This window comes from Diabrotica virgifera, chromosome 6 (genome assembly GCF_917563875.1).
Source record: "Diabrotica virgifera virgifera chromosome 6, PGI_DIABVI_V3a".
NCBI classification, from domain to species: domain Eukaryota; kingdom Metazoa; phylum Arthropoda; class Insecta; order Coleoptera; family Chrysomelidae; genus Diabrotica; species Diabrotica virgifera.
Window position 1 is genome coordinate 227,012,697 of NC_065448.1, and position 12,137 is coordinate 227,024,833.

Here is a 12,137-nt window from a genome sequence, read left to right on the forward strand (position 1 = left end):
AAAAAGATAAAAAATATTATAGATGTGTATGAGATGTACTGCTGATGAAAAATGCTGAGAGAATCTTGGGTGACCTGTAAAACAAATAAATCGATATTAAACCCGCTAAACATAAAAAAAATCCTAAGAATACAAATATCGGAAAAAATAATTGGCTATTTTGGGAATGAGCTTCGAAGAAATGGTCATTAAAAACCTACCTACCATCCAGGGAAAGGTAGAATGCAAAATACGTCGAGGTGTATTTTTCACGCGATACACGAAACATATTTTTGCTACTAAAAGCGCTTATGTGTAACAATATGCTAGAATGGCAGAATATAGAGAGAAATAGAGGAACATGGGAAAAATCTGGTAATAGCTAATGACATCAAGATACTTAATAAACATATAAACGAAGCAGAGGAATGCCCCAAATGAGATGGTCAGATGATATCAAGAAGCACGTGAGCAATAAGTGGATGAATGTAGCGACAGAGAGAGAAGAATGGAAAAGGATTGGGGAGGCCTGTGTTCAAAGATGGACCGAAGAAGGCTAATTAAATAGATAGATCACTATACCTACATCAGGTTAAACTCTCAGAACAGTAATTGCTATTATCTCACAGTCCATATTAGACAGATTTTCATTTATTTATTTTATTAAAAAAAATAATCTTTTCTGCTTCTTTTAATCCAAACTTTGAAATACATAAAATGTTTTGCAAATTTAGACTTCAGTTGTTAAGCAGTGTATATCTAGACTTTGTCGATATGCGCAAATTTTAAAAGAAATAGAAATCTAAGCGAATACTTACCATTTAGAATATGAACACGGACACTGGCAGTATTAGCGTTGGACGGGGTGCATGTGTAAAGGCCAGAATCGCTTTGTCCCGCTTTCTGGATCAGCAAACGACTCGTCGTTATAAATCCCTTCTCCGTGACCAGACTGATACCTCCCCTGGGCGAATCGAAATTGATCACCTCAGAATTCTGAGACCATACTATATTTGGCGGGGGCTCGGGCGCGTATTGTACGATGCACGTCAAGTTGATCGTCGAACCCATGTTGATGAACAGTTCGGGACTGCCGAGAATTTTCGTTATCGGTTCTGGAACAAACAGACAGACGGGGAGATTAATGTTCGTCTTTGTACAACGACTCGTACAATAATTAATGCAGAACATCAGCTACTCTGTATATTGATATAGTCGTGGGATGATGAATTTTGCTAAAATTGGTGCGGGAATAATTTGCTATTTATGGGTTGTATGATGTCAATCTCCACCAGAGTGGGAAAACAAATCTGAGAATAATTAATTTAACACACATATTCCTAAATAAGACAAGCTTGATAAAATTTCTTTGATTATTTTTTGATGATTTTAACTTCCAATCGTATAGTAAGATATTTGTTCACGTGTTTAATTCTGTCCAATCAGATTAAAATTATACTGAGAATTATCTACTGTAGAAAATTACCGATAGAACTTTTTTTTAAATAGATTGTTTCTGTTTAATGGCAACCAGTTTGCTAGTTTTGACAACTGTCACATTTAAGAAAAATTCATAATACACGTATTAAAAAATAATCTTACGAATATCACACGACAGTAAGAATAAATAAGAAAATAATGTTTCATTTTTACTCAAATTTGTTGTCATTGGGCAATAGCCACTCGAGCCCTGCGGGCTCTCGTTCCTATTGCCAGACAACCAATTTTCGAAAAACTGTCGCATTATTTTCAATTGATTCTCACTCTTTTGTGATATACCGATTATTTCATTTATAGGAGATTCTGACCAATAGAAATCTAGAGAAATTTATTCATGAAATAATCGCAGCAAATTGGACTCGATCTCTAAAATTATTATCGAATTTTTGCCATCGTGACACTTTGACATAATTTCACTCCTCTTCGGGTCGTGAAATTAAAACTGTCAAAGTGTCACTCGGGAAAAATTCTATACTTTTAGAGCTCTTGTGCAATTACTACTGATAATCACTATATTATTTTCATTTATTCATTTATTCTCTATATTTTTATTAAAATTAAATAATACAACATAAAGTTAAATAATATTAAACATAATTAGCCGAAATTCAATAAAATTGAGCAAAATTAAGTAAAACTAAATATACATTAAATAATATTGAACAAAATTAAATAAAACAAAACAAAATTAATTAAAATTCAATAAGATTTAATAAAATTAAATCAAATTAAGTAAAATTAATTGAAATCATATTAAATTAAATAAAAATATTTAAAATTAAGTAAAAATAAATAAAATTAGGTAAAATTAAATAAAAATAATTAAATTAAAGAGCATTAAATATAATTAAGGAAAAAAGTAAATAAAAGTAAATAAAATTAAATAAAATAAATCGAATCTTATCGAATCGAATAGAATAGAATATAATCGAAACGAATTGAATACAATAGATTATAATCGAATCGGTTCTGTTGGCACTCCGCAGGTGTCACGCTCTTTTTTATCATTAAGGTATGTTTCTTCAGTGCATAATTGATGAAAGGTGCTGAACTGCCAAGAATTTTCGTTATCGGTTCTGGAACAAACAGACAGACGGGAATATTATTGTTCGTCTTTGTACAACGACTCGTACAATAATTAATATGATCGGTACGTATTTTCGGCTGCAATGCTATTCAAATGGGGATTCATTTTTTTCGAATCCTGAGAAAACTAATAAGTATTCTTGAAAAATTTAAACGCAGAATGAAAGATTACGTTATTAGCGAGGGCCGAAAGTCCCTGAGAACTTCTATAATGTTTATTTTAATAAGTAACAGGGGTGAAAAACTAAGAGAAAATTTAGTGTGATTTTTAATTTCAAATATATCATTCAAAATAAACTTCTTATTTATTCTAAGTGACTTTCGGCCCTCGACAATAGTTTATTCTTTCATTCTGCGTTTAAATTTTTCAAAAATATTTATTGGTTTTTTCAGGATTCGAAAAAAATATACACAATGCCGTGGTAATATTTTACAAATCTATCTTTGTCTTACAACGCACTCATATCAGCCGAATATAATATTGTCAGCAAATATTGTCAGTCAGACACTGACAATCAGTGACAATTTTAAATATTTTACATTGCATCGGGAATATGTTGAGTTATTGATTAAATATTATTGATATATAGTGTATTGGTTAAATAATTGATTTAAGACGTGAACTTAATAAAAAGTTATTTATTGTGTATTATATGTGGAAGATCCAAGCAGACAATACATCAGGATAATATATTATGTGATCCAAGTATTTTGTTGTTAAAGATATTCAAAATTGTAAGCGTTCCATAACAGTATATTATTAAAAAATCACTTTAACATTTTTCCTCTTTTCTCGATTGAGTATTAGTCTTTGTTGTACAAATAAATTATTAAAATCACTGAATACATAGTTAGTGAAAAAATTATCACATTTATTAACTGAATTAATAATTTGCAATTATAAAAATAACAGTTATCCAAAAACATTCAAAACTCATCTCTTTAAATGAATGATGACATTTTCAAGTAGAATGACATTCTAGTAATGTTTACATATCCATACCAGTGTGAAGTTTACTACACGTAATTTGCCGTGTAAAGACAGAAAAAGTAGGGATACACGTAAAATATTTGCGAATTATGTACCCATAGCCTTAATGCAGATCACCAGCTACTCTGTATATTGATATAGTCGTGGGATGATGAATTTTACTAAAGTTTGGTCGGGAATAATTTGCTATTTATGGGTTGTAGGATGTCAATCTACAAGATATAGTACGGTGGAGAAGACAGAGACGACGAGAGTGGAATCAGCATGTAACGAGAATGGACAGCGAAAGAATAGCCCTTATAGCCAGGGATTCGAAGCCAACAGGAAAGAGACCAATAGGAATTCCCTTTAAAAGGCGGCGAGATAGCTGGCAGTCAACATCACAGCTACGAATACAAGCTCAAAATCGGTAAGGAACAGGCCAAGAAGAATGTTATAAGAAGAAGAAGAAGAAGAAGGAGCTAGTTAAAATTTTATTGATAGTCATTACTTTATTTTCATTTATACATATCGCCATTATTTGATAGAACTCAGCAACAAAATTAATAATATTTGTATAAATACAAATTGAATATTATATAAAACATAAGGTACAAAAATATAACGTATGTGTGTGGAGAGGTTAGGCAATCTTTTGATATTAAGATTAGTTGTGTGACTTGGTGTCTTAATTTCTGCAATTATCTGGTTCTCGTATTTGGTTTTCGATCTTCCTCGTAATCTGCCTTTTGTTTAGTTACTTGATAAAAGCTTCTGGTTTTCTCATTTCCATATATATAATCTCTCCAAGTCTCTGTACCTTGACAAATTTGTTGATGTCTTCTCTTTTCAAAAGTTTTCTTACTTGGTAGTGTATCAGTTTTCTAAATTTATTATTACCTAAATTTAGTTGGCCTTCTATTCTCTCAATAATTTTTTTCTCTAGGATCCTCATTATTTTTTCATACTTGTGTGTCAGACATATTACTTCAGCACCATATATGATTACTGGTCTAATGGATGCTCTATAAATATTTCAGTTTAGTAGTCTAATTAAGCAACTTATCTTTGAAGAAGTTATTATATTTCCAGTAGGTTCTATTTCCTGATAGGATGATTTCATTGATTACTATGCATCTATCATTAGTTCCAATAACTGAGACTCTAAGATATTTAAAGTGTTCTACCTTTTTAAACTTATATTCACCAATATTTGGCCTTGTCAAATTAACTGTATTTTTTCTTGAGCATATTAAGTATTTTGTTTTGTTTTGATTTATTGCTAAACCCCTTTTGGATTTTTCCTTGCGCATAACTTTGCAAATTGGCTTTATTCTTCTTTGCTGTGTGAAACGTGTTTCTGCTTTTTTCTTTTTTAGACTTAAACTTTCCAATCATAGCCTCCAGCGTTTCTATATGTCTAATTTACATTCATTGTCGAACCATAGCTTTTGTTGTTTCTTGATAGATTTGCTAGTGTCACCTGCTACTACTTTTACAGTATTTTTAATTATGCCCCAAGTTTCTTCTACATTGTCATTTTCTATAACGATTTCAAATTTCTTTGGTAAGTGTCAACCCCTATTCTTTTTTTCTTCTTCTGTTTGTATTCTGACTAGCTTGTTTGTTTTATATTTTTCTGTTTCTGTCTCTCAGTTTCTGTTTCTGACAACTCAATCATCCAGTCGATATCATAGCAAAGGAAGCATAACAAAGTGTGCTAGGATCGACTGGATCATTGACTTAAACTTAAAGTGTACAGCATGTCATCAAAAAACTACAGCGACAAATGTTTATAAGGTAAGGATTTTATATGTCCTGGTGTTCATTAATGTCCTATATATAGTACGGTTTCAAATTCATGTTTTTGTAAACAATTTATTTTTTACAATATATTATTGTGTTATACAGGGTGTCCCTAAAAGATTGATCATAAATTATACCATAGATTCTGGGGTAAAAAATAGGTTGATTGAACCTCACTTACCAATATACAATAGTGCACACAAAAAAGTTACAGCCCTTTGAAGTTACAAAATGAAAATCAATTTTTTTTCATATATCGAAAACTCTTAGAGATTTTTCATTGAAAATGGACATGTGGCATTCTTATGACAGCAGCATCTTAAATAAAAATTAAAGTGAAATTTGTGTACCCATAAAAATTTTATGGGGGTTTTGTTCCTTTAAACCCGCCCAAACTTTTGTGTACGTTCCAATTTAATTATTAGTGAGGCACCATTAGTTAAACAAACTGTTTTTAAAACATTCTTGCCTCTTAGGACTTTTTCGATAAGCCAGTGTTTATCGAGATATTTTGAATATTTATCGAATCCACCACATATTTGTATATGGGTAAGTACGATTATAGAGACCTGTTAATAATCTGAAAATGTATTTTTATAATTTACATTTTTAGGTATATTTTGAAAAAGAAGCCACATCTCGATAAAAGATGACTTATCAAAAAAAGACAGAGGCAAAAAAGTTTTAAAAACACTGTGTTTAACTAATGGTACCGCAATAATAGTTTAATTGGAACGTACACAAACACTTGGCGGGTTTAAAGGAACAAAACTCCCATAAAATTTTTATGTAAATATATTAAAAAAGAAGCCGCATCTCGATAAACACTCGCTTATCGAACAAATACTAAGAGGCAAAAAAGTTTTAAAAACATTGTGTTTAACTAATGATACCACAATAATGAATTAATTGGAACGTACACAAAAGTTTGGGGGGGTTTAAGGGATCAAACCCCCATAAAAATTTTATGGGGTGGACAAATCTCGCTATAATTTTGTTTCAAGATGATCCTGCCATAATAATGATACATGTCCATTTTCAATAAAAAATCTTTAATAGTTTTCGATATATTGAAAAAAATCTATTTTAATTTTGTAATTTCAAAGGACTGTAACTTTTTTTATGAGCACATTTGTGCTAAGGTAAGTTGGGTCCAATCGAACTATTTTTGACTCCAGAATGTGTGGTGTAATTTATGACCAATCTTTTCGGGACACCCTGTATATTATGTAAGTACTATTGTTTTTACTCAAATAGTATGGAATTAAACGCACAACGTTCCCGTAGGATGGGGTGAGTTATAACTGGATACACATTATGTACTTAATTGGTCACTATTTTATTGATTGGTTAAATACAATAAAGTGTATTCAGCTGATTATTTCATTCATAGGAGATTCTGACCAATAGAAAGCTACAGAAATCTAAATTAAACTGATAACTTTTTTGATAATTGCCCGTCGTCAAGCATATTACGTCAGATGCCCTTCGTTGCTACGAAAAAATACATTCAGTGACATTAATGACAAATTTTTTAAAAATTATAAAAGCGATGACTTTCAACCGTCAAATACATGCATACATACAACTGTGTGTTTAATTGTACAAATTTGTACTTACATAAATAAGTTACAATAAAATTTTGGTTTTGAACAGTTTTATTTATGAAATATTCGCAACAAATTGCACTCGATCTCTAAAATTAATATAGAATTTTTGCCCTCGTGACATTTTGACATAATTTCACGAGCCGTAGGCGAGTCACTCGGTTCACTCGGGAGTTCACTAAAACTGTCAAAGTGTCACTCGGGAAAAATTCAATAATTTTAGAGCTCTTGTGCAATTACTACTGATGATATCTGACTGACTCAATTAGAATTAATAATAATGTGTTATTTCGTGTATCCCTTTTTATAGATGTGTGTTTGTTTATATATTTTCTACTTCAATTCATTTTGTAAATACAATATCATAATATATTTTATGCTTAATCAGCGGAATTCTCTGGGTCACACTAAACGAATCCGTGCGTTCTATTTAAGTTGTAATCCATCGATATATTTAATATTATATATATATAGTTTAGCTCTCCAGGCCTAGAAGGCCCATGGCTTGGTTTACTATTCCTTTCCAATCTCTCCTATTTGCTGCTTTATTTTTCCAATTTGTGATTTTCAGTTCTTCTATGTCTTTTTCAACATCTTTCTTCCATCTGGTTTTCGGTCTACCTTTCTTCTTCTTTCCTCCTATTCCTCCCGTTAGTATTTTTTTGGGAAGTCTCGTGTTTGGCATCCTTTGGATATGTCCCAACCATCTCAGTCTTTGTGATTTTACGATCCCTACTATGTTTGGTTCACCATACATCCTCTCCAATTCCACATTTGGTCTTCTTATCCACATTCCATTCCATATCTTTCCGCCAAATATTTTTCTTAGGACTTTTCTTTCCCATACTTTAAGCATGACTTGCTCGGATTTGTTCATCGTCCATGTTTCACTGGCATACAAGACTATAGGTCTTATCACTGTCTTGTATATTCTTATCTTAGCCCCTCTAGATATGTTCTTATTTCTCAATAAGTTGTTTAGAGCAAAGATACAACGATTACCAGCCATAATTCTCGCTTGGATTTCTTCTTTTATATTTGGTCTCCTAGTGAATGTCGCTCCTAGATATTGGAATCTCTCTACTTCCTCGAATTTATATATTTTTGCCTCTGTGTTTATTGTCAGGTATTGTCCTTGTGTGTATTCTCGTTTTGTCCATTCCATATATTTAGTCTTTTCTTCGTTTATGTATATCCCTTTCTTTCTTCCTATCGCCTCTAGTCTTTTTAGTATTTCTTGTAATTCTTGTTTGCTTCTGGCTATCATTACTATGTCATCAGCGAATGCCAAGCATTGGTGTTTTCGTTGGTATACAAGTCCTGTCCTGTTAATTTCGGCTTCTCTGATGACTATTTCAAGAAGGATACTAAACAACAGTGATGACAGTGGGTCTCCTTGTCGTACCCCTTCACCGACCCTAAACTTATCTGTTTCCTTTCCATTTATTTTAACCCTGTTCTCTGTTTCTCTGAGTGTAACTTTTACCATCTTTATTAATTTTTTACTAATTCCAATTTCACATAGTGCTTTGTATATTTCTTTTCGCTTAACTCTGTCAAAAGCTTGTTTAAAGTCAATGAATAGGGCCATTGTAGATTTTCCGTATTCGTAGCTTTCCGCTTGTATCTCACGCAGCAGGAAAATTTGATCCACCGTGCTGCGTCCTCTTCTGAATCCACATTGATATTCTCCTATGTCATTATCTATCTTTTGTGTTATCTTGTCTTTTATATGTACTGCAAGTATTTTATATGCAACGTTTAGTAGGGCTACTCCCCTGTAATTATGGCATAAACTTTTGTCGCCTTTTTTGTGAATTGGACACAGTGTGGCTTCAGTCCATTCTTTTGGTATGTGTTCTTGTTCCCAAATTTCTTTTATCAGCTTTTCCAAATGCTTAATTAGTACTGGTCCTCCATATTTAAACATTTCAGCTGTTATTTCATCCTTACCTGGGCTCTTGTTTTTCTTTAGTTTTTCTATTATTTCTTTTATTTCTTTTTCATTAGGCGGTCTTTCCTGCATTTCTTCTTGATCAATATTTTCATTCGGTCCTTCTTCTTCTTCTTCTGCATATTCTGTTGTGGGAATTTCATTTAGAAGCTCTTCGAAGTATTCTCTCCATCTGCTCAGTATTTCTTCGTCGCTTACTAAATTCCTTCCATTTTTGCTTTTGTAGTGTACAGGTTTTCTTTGGAACCCCTTTTTCTCATTTTTTACTCCTTGATATAAGTTCCTGACTTCTCCATTTTTATAGTTTTCTTCTATGCATTTCAATTTATCTTCGTTGTACTTTCTTTTCTTTACTCTTATGATTCTTTTAGTTCGTTTTCTTTGTTCGTTGTATTGTATCTCCATCTCTGGTGTTTTCACTTGCATAATTTTGAGTCTTAACTTATTTCTTTCATCCAGTTCTATTTTACATTCTTCATCAAACCATTCTTTGAATCCATCTTTTATATTTCTATTACTGACTTGCGCTGCTTTGGTCATACATACTTTTATTTGCGTCCATTTTTGTTCGATGTTTTCATTTTCTGCAATATTTTCCAGTTCTCTAGTGACTAGTCTTTCATATTTACTTTGTTCTTCTTCTGACAGTAGTCTAATAGGTTTAGTTACTTTGTACCTTTTTTTCTGTTGATTTCTAAGAACTGGTATAACCTGTTTAAGTTGTATTCCGACTATAAAGTGATCTGTGTCTGCATCCGGTCCTCTACAGGGTGTCCCGGAAAATAGTGCGTTCCTTGAAGGTATAGGTAGAAGGCACCATGTAGAACAAAAAACTCTTATAACATTTTTTTCTAAATGCAACCGTTTGACCAAAAAATTAAAATGTATTTTGGTATGTAAATTTAAATCTGACAACTATGTGCGGTACGCAAATTTAAGCATAGACAGTCCCATGTAAATAGATAGAAGATACTTAGATAGTAAACAGGTAGTTTTAAAGAATCCTGTTTAGTGTTTAGTGTCAATGCGAAAATGTTTTCGAATAGTGAGTGTATTACCTATTATGTTATTACCTATGAATGGTGTTTGTGAAAGGTTACTTGAAACATCTATTCGGTATAATAATTATTTTCAAGTAAGTACAACTTAGTTATTTCAGTTCACAAGTAAACAAATTACTGAGACATTATCTGGTGTATTTAAGTTCCACTGTAAACTATTAAAACTATGTAATTCAGTTAAAGCCCTCAGCAGTACTCAGCATTCAACCCATTTAAACCTTACTAAATACATAATACTAGTTTAGTTAAAAGATGTGTTTTTATGTTAAAAGAAAAGATGTGTAATTCGTTTAAAATTATGCAATAGGTATTTCAATACATTTCAAAAGAAAATAATTTTAGTAAACAAATCGTAAATACATAAGTATTACCTACTATTAGGTTGGATTATTTTAAATACTGTTAATCACAATCACAAACGAGTTTTTATTATGTTATTATTCCGTAGTGCGTACGATGTTGCCAGTTTATTAAAATTTCCAAACATTAAAATACAGGTATATGGAAAACAATGTTAACTTTTTTTTGGAAACGGCTAACTTTAGAAAAAAATGGTATAGGACTTTTTTGTTCCAAATTGTGTATTCTCTCCATACCTTAAAGGAACGCACTATTTTCCGGGACACCCTGTATATGTTCTTATGTTCTTTATACATTTTTCCATGTCTTTTTCGATGAGCACATGATCTATTTGATTTATGGTTTTTCCATCTGGTGATCTCCATGTTCCTTGATATATTCTTTTGTGTTGAAAGTACGTGCTCATAACGATCATGTTTTTTTCTTTTGCAAAATCTATTAAGAGGTGACCATTTTCATTCGTTGTTTCATGCAGACTATATTTTCCTATGGTGGGTGTGTATATTTCTTCTTTTCCTATTTTGGCATTAGCATCACCTAGTACTATTTTTATATCGTATTTGGGAATATTTTCGAATACTGTATCTATTTGACTGTAGAAGTCTTCCTTTATCTCTATGTTTTTCTCTTCAGTCGGTGCATGTATGTTTATAAATGTTATTTTTTGGTATTTTCCTCTTATTCTTAGTATGCATATTCTCTCTGAAATTGGTTTAAAGTCAACGATTAGATCTTTCAGCTTTTTGTTTACTACAAATCCTGTGCCTAACATTCTATTTTCGCCTCCGCTATTGAAAAATAAATAGTCATTTATTTCCATTGAGTTTTGGCCTAGTTGTTTCGTTTCTTGTAGTGCTACTATTTCGAATTTATATTTTTTACATTCATCTACTAGGTGTTTCAGTTTTCCTTCTTCGTATGTTCCTCTTACATTCCATGTTCCTACTAATATATGTTCTTTTATGGGCTGCTTTTCATTAATAATCTGTACATTTTGTCTATTTCGTGTACCTGTACTTTGCCATGTCATCTCCGTTATTTCAGTCTGCTTTCGTTGTATTGCTAGTTTTTTGGTTGTATATTTTTCTCTTTTATGAGTTGTTGTTGGTTGTTATTCCATGTCCATATTTCACCATTAATGATTAGCTTCTGGTATCCTATTTTTACATTTTTTCCATTATGCCTCTCTACCATAGCCTTGCTTCTAATTTCTTTCTGAATAATTCTTTCTTCTTTTGACATATCATCATTAATATAGATTCTTTCGTCCTTTTTGGTTTTTAATTTACTTTTATTTTTCATTACTTCTATTTTGTTTTTCACGCTGTTGAGTTCCACTATGACAGTATTTTCTCCTATTTTCCTTGCTCCATTTACATCTACTGAAACTTGTAGCTCTTTTTCCATAAAATTCTCCATAGCCCCTCGTAAAACTTTCTGATCATTTGTATCAATTTTTATTCCTTGTATTATTACATTTTTTCTCTTTCTTTCTCTTTCCAATTTCTCTATTTTTTCATTTGCTATACTAATTTCTTTTTCTAATTGACCTATTTGTTTTATAGCTTTTTCGTTTGTTTCTCGCAGCTTTTTTATTTCATCTTTGTAGCCGCTTTGTTGATCTTTCAGTTCTTTAATTTCATTCTTTAGTTGTGTGATTTCGTCTCCAGATCTATATTGTTCTTTTTTTATGTCTTTTATATCCATTGCTAATTCCCTCATCATTTTCATCATTTGTTCCATTCCACTTATGTTATCTTCATCTGTTTTTTGTGATGTTCTAGCTGTTATTTTTGATTTTTTGCTGGGATGTT

The 12,137-nt window shown here is 31.5% G+C and overlaps 1 protein-coding gene across 1 annotated transcript in view; it reads right to left on the reverse strand.

The window, feature by feature from the left end:
- LOC126886311 (zwei Ig domain protein zig-8-like) overlaps window positions 1-12,137 on the reverse strand; it is a 146,264-nt gene that overhangs the window by 14,903 nt on the left and 119,224 nt on the right. The window contains exon 3 of the mRNA XM_050653185.1: window positions 798-1,094. Within this exon, the coding sequence (XP_050509142.1) occupies window positions 798-1,094 (297 nt within the window). The remainder of the gene's footprint in view (window positions 1-797; window positions 1,095-12,137) is intronic.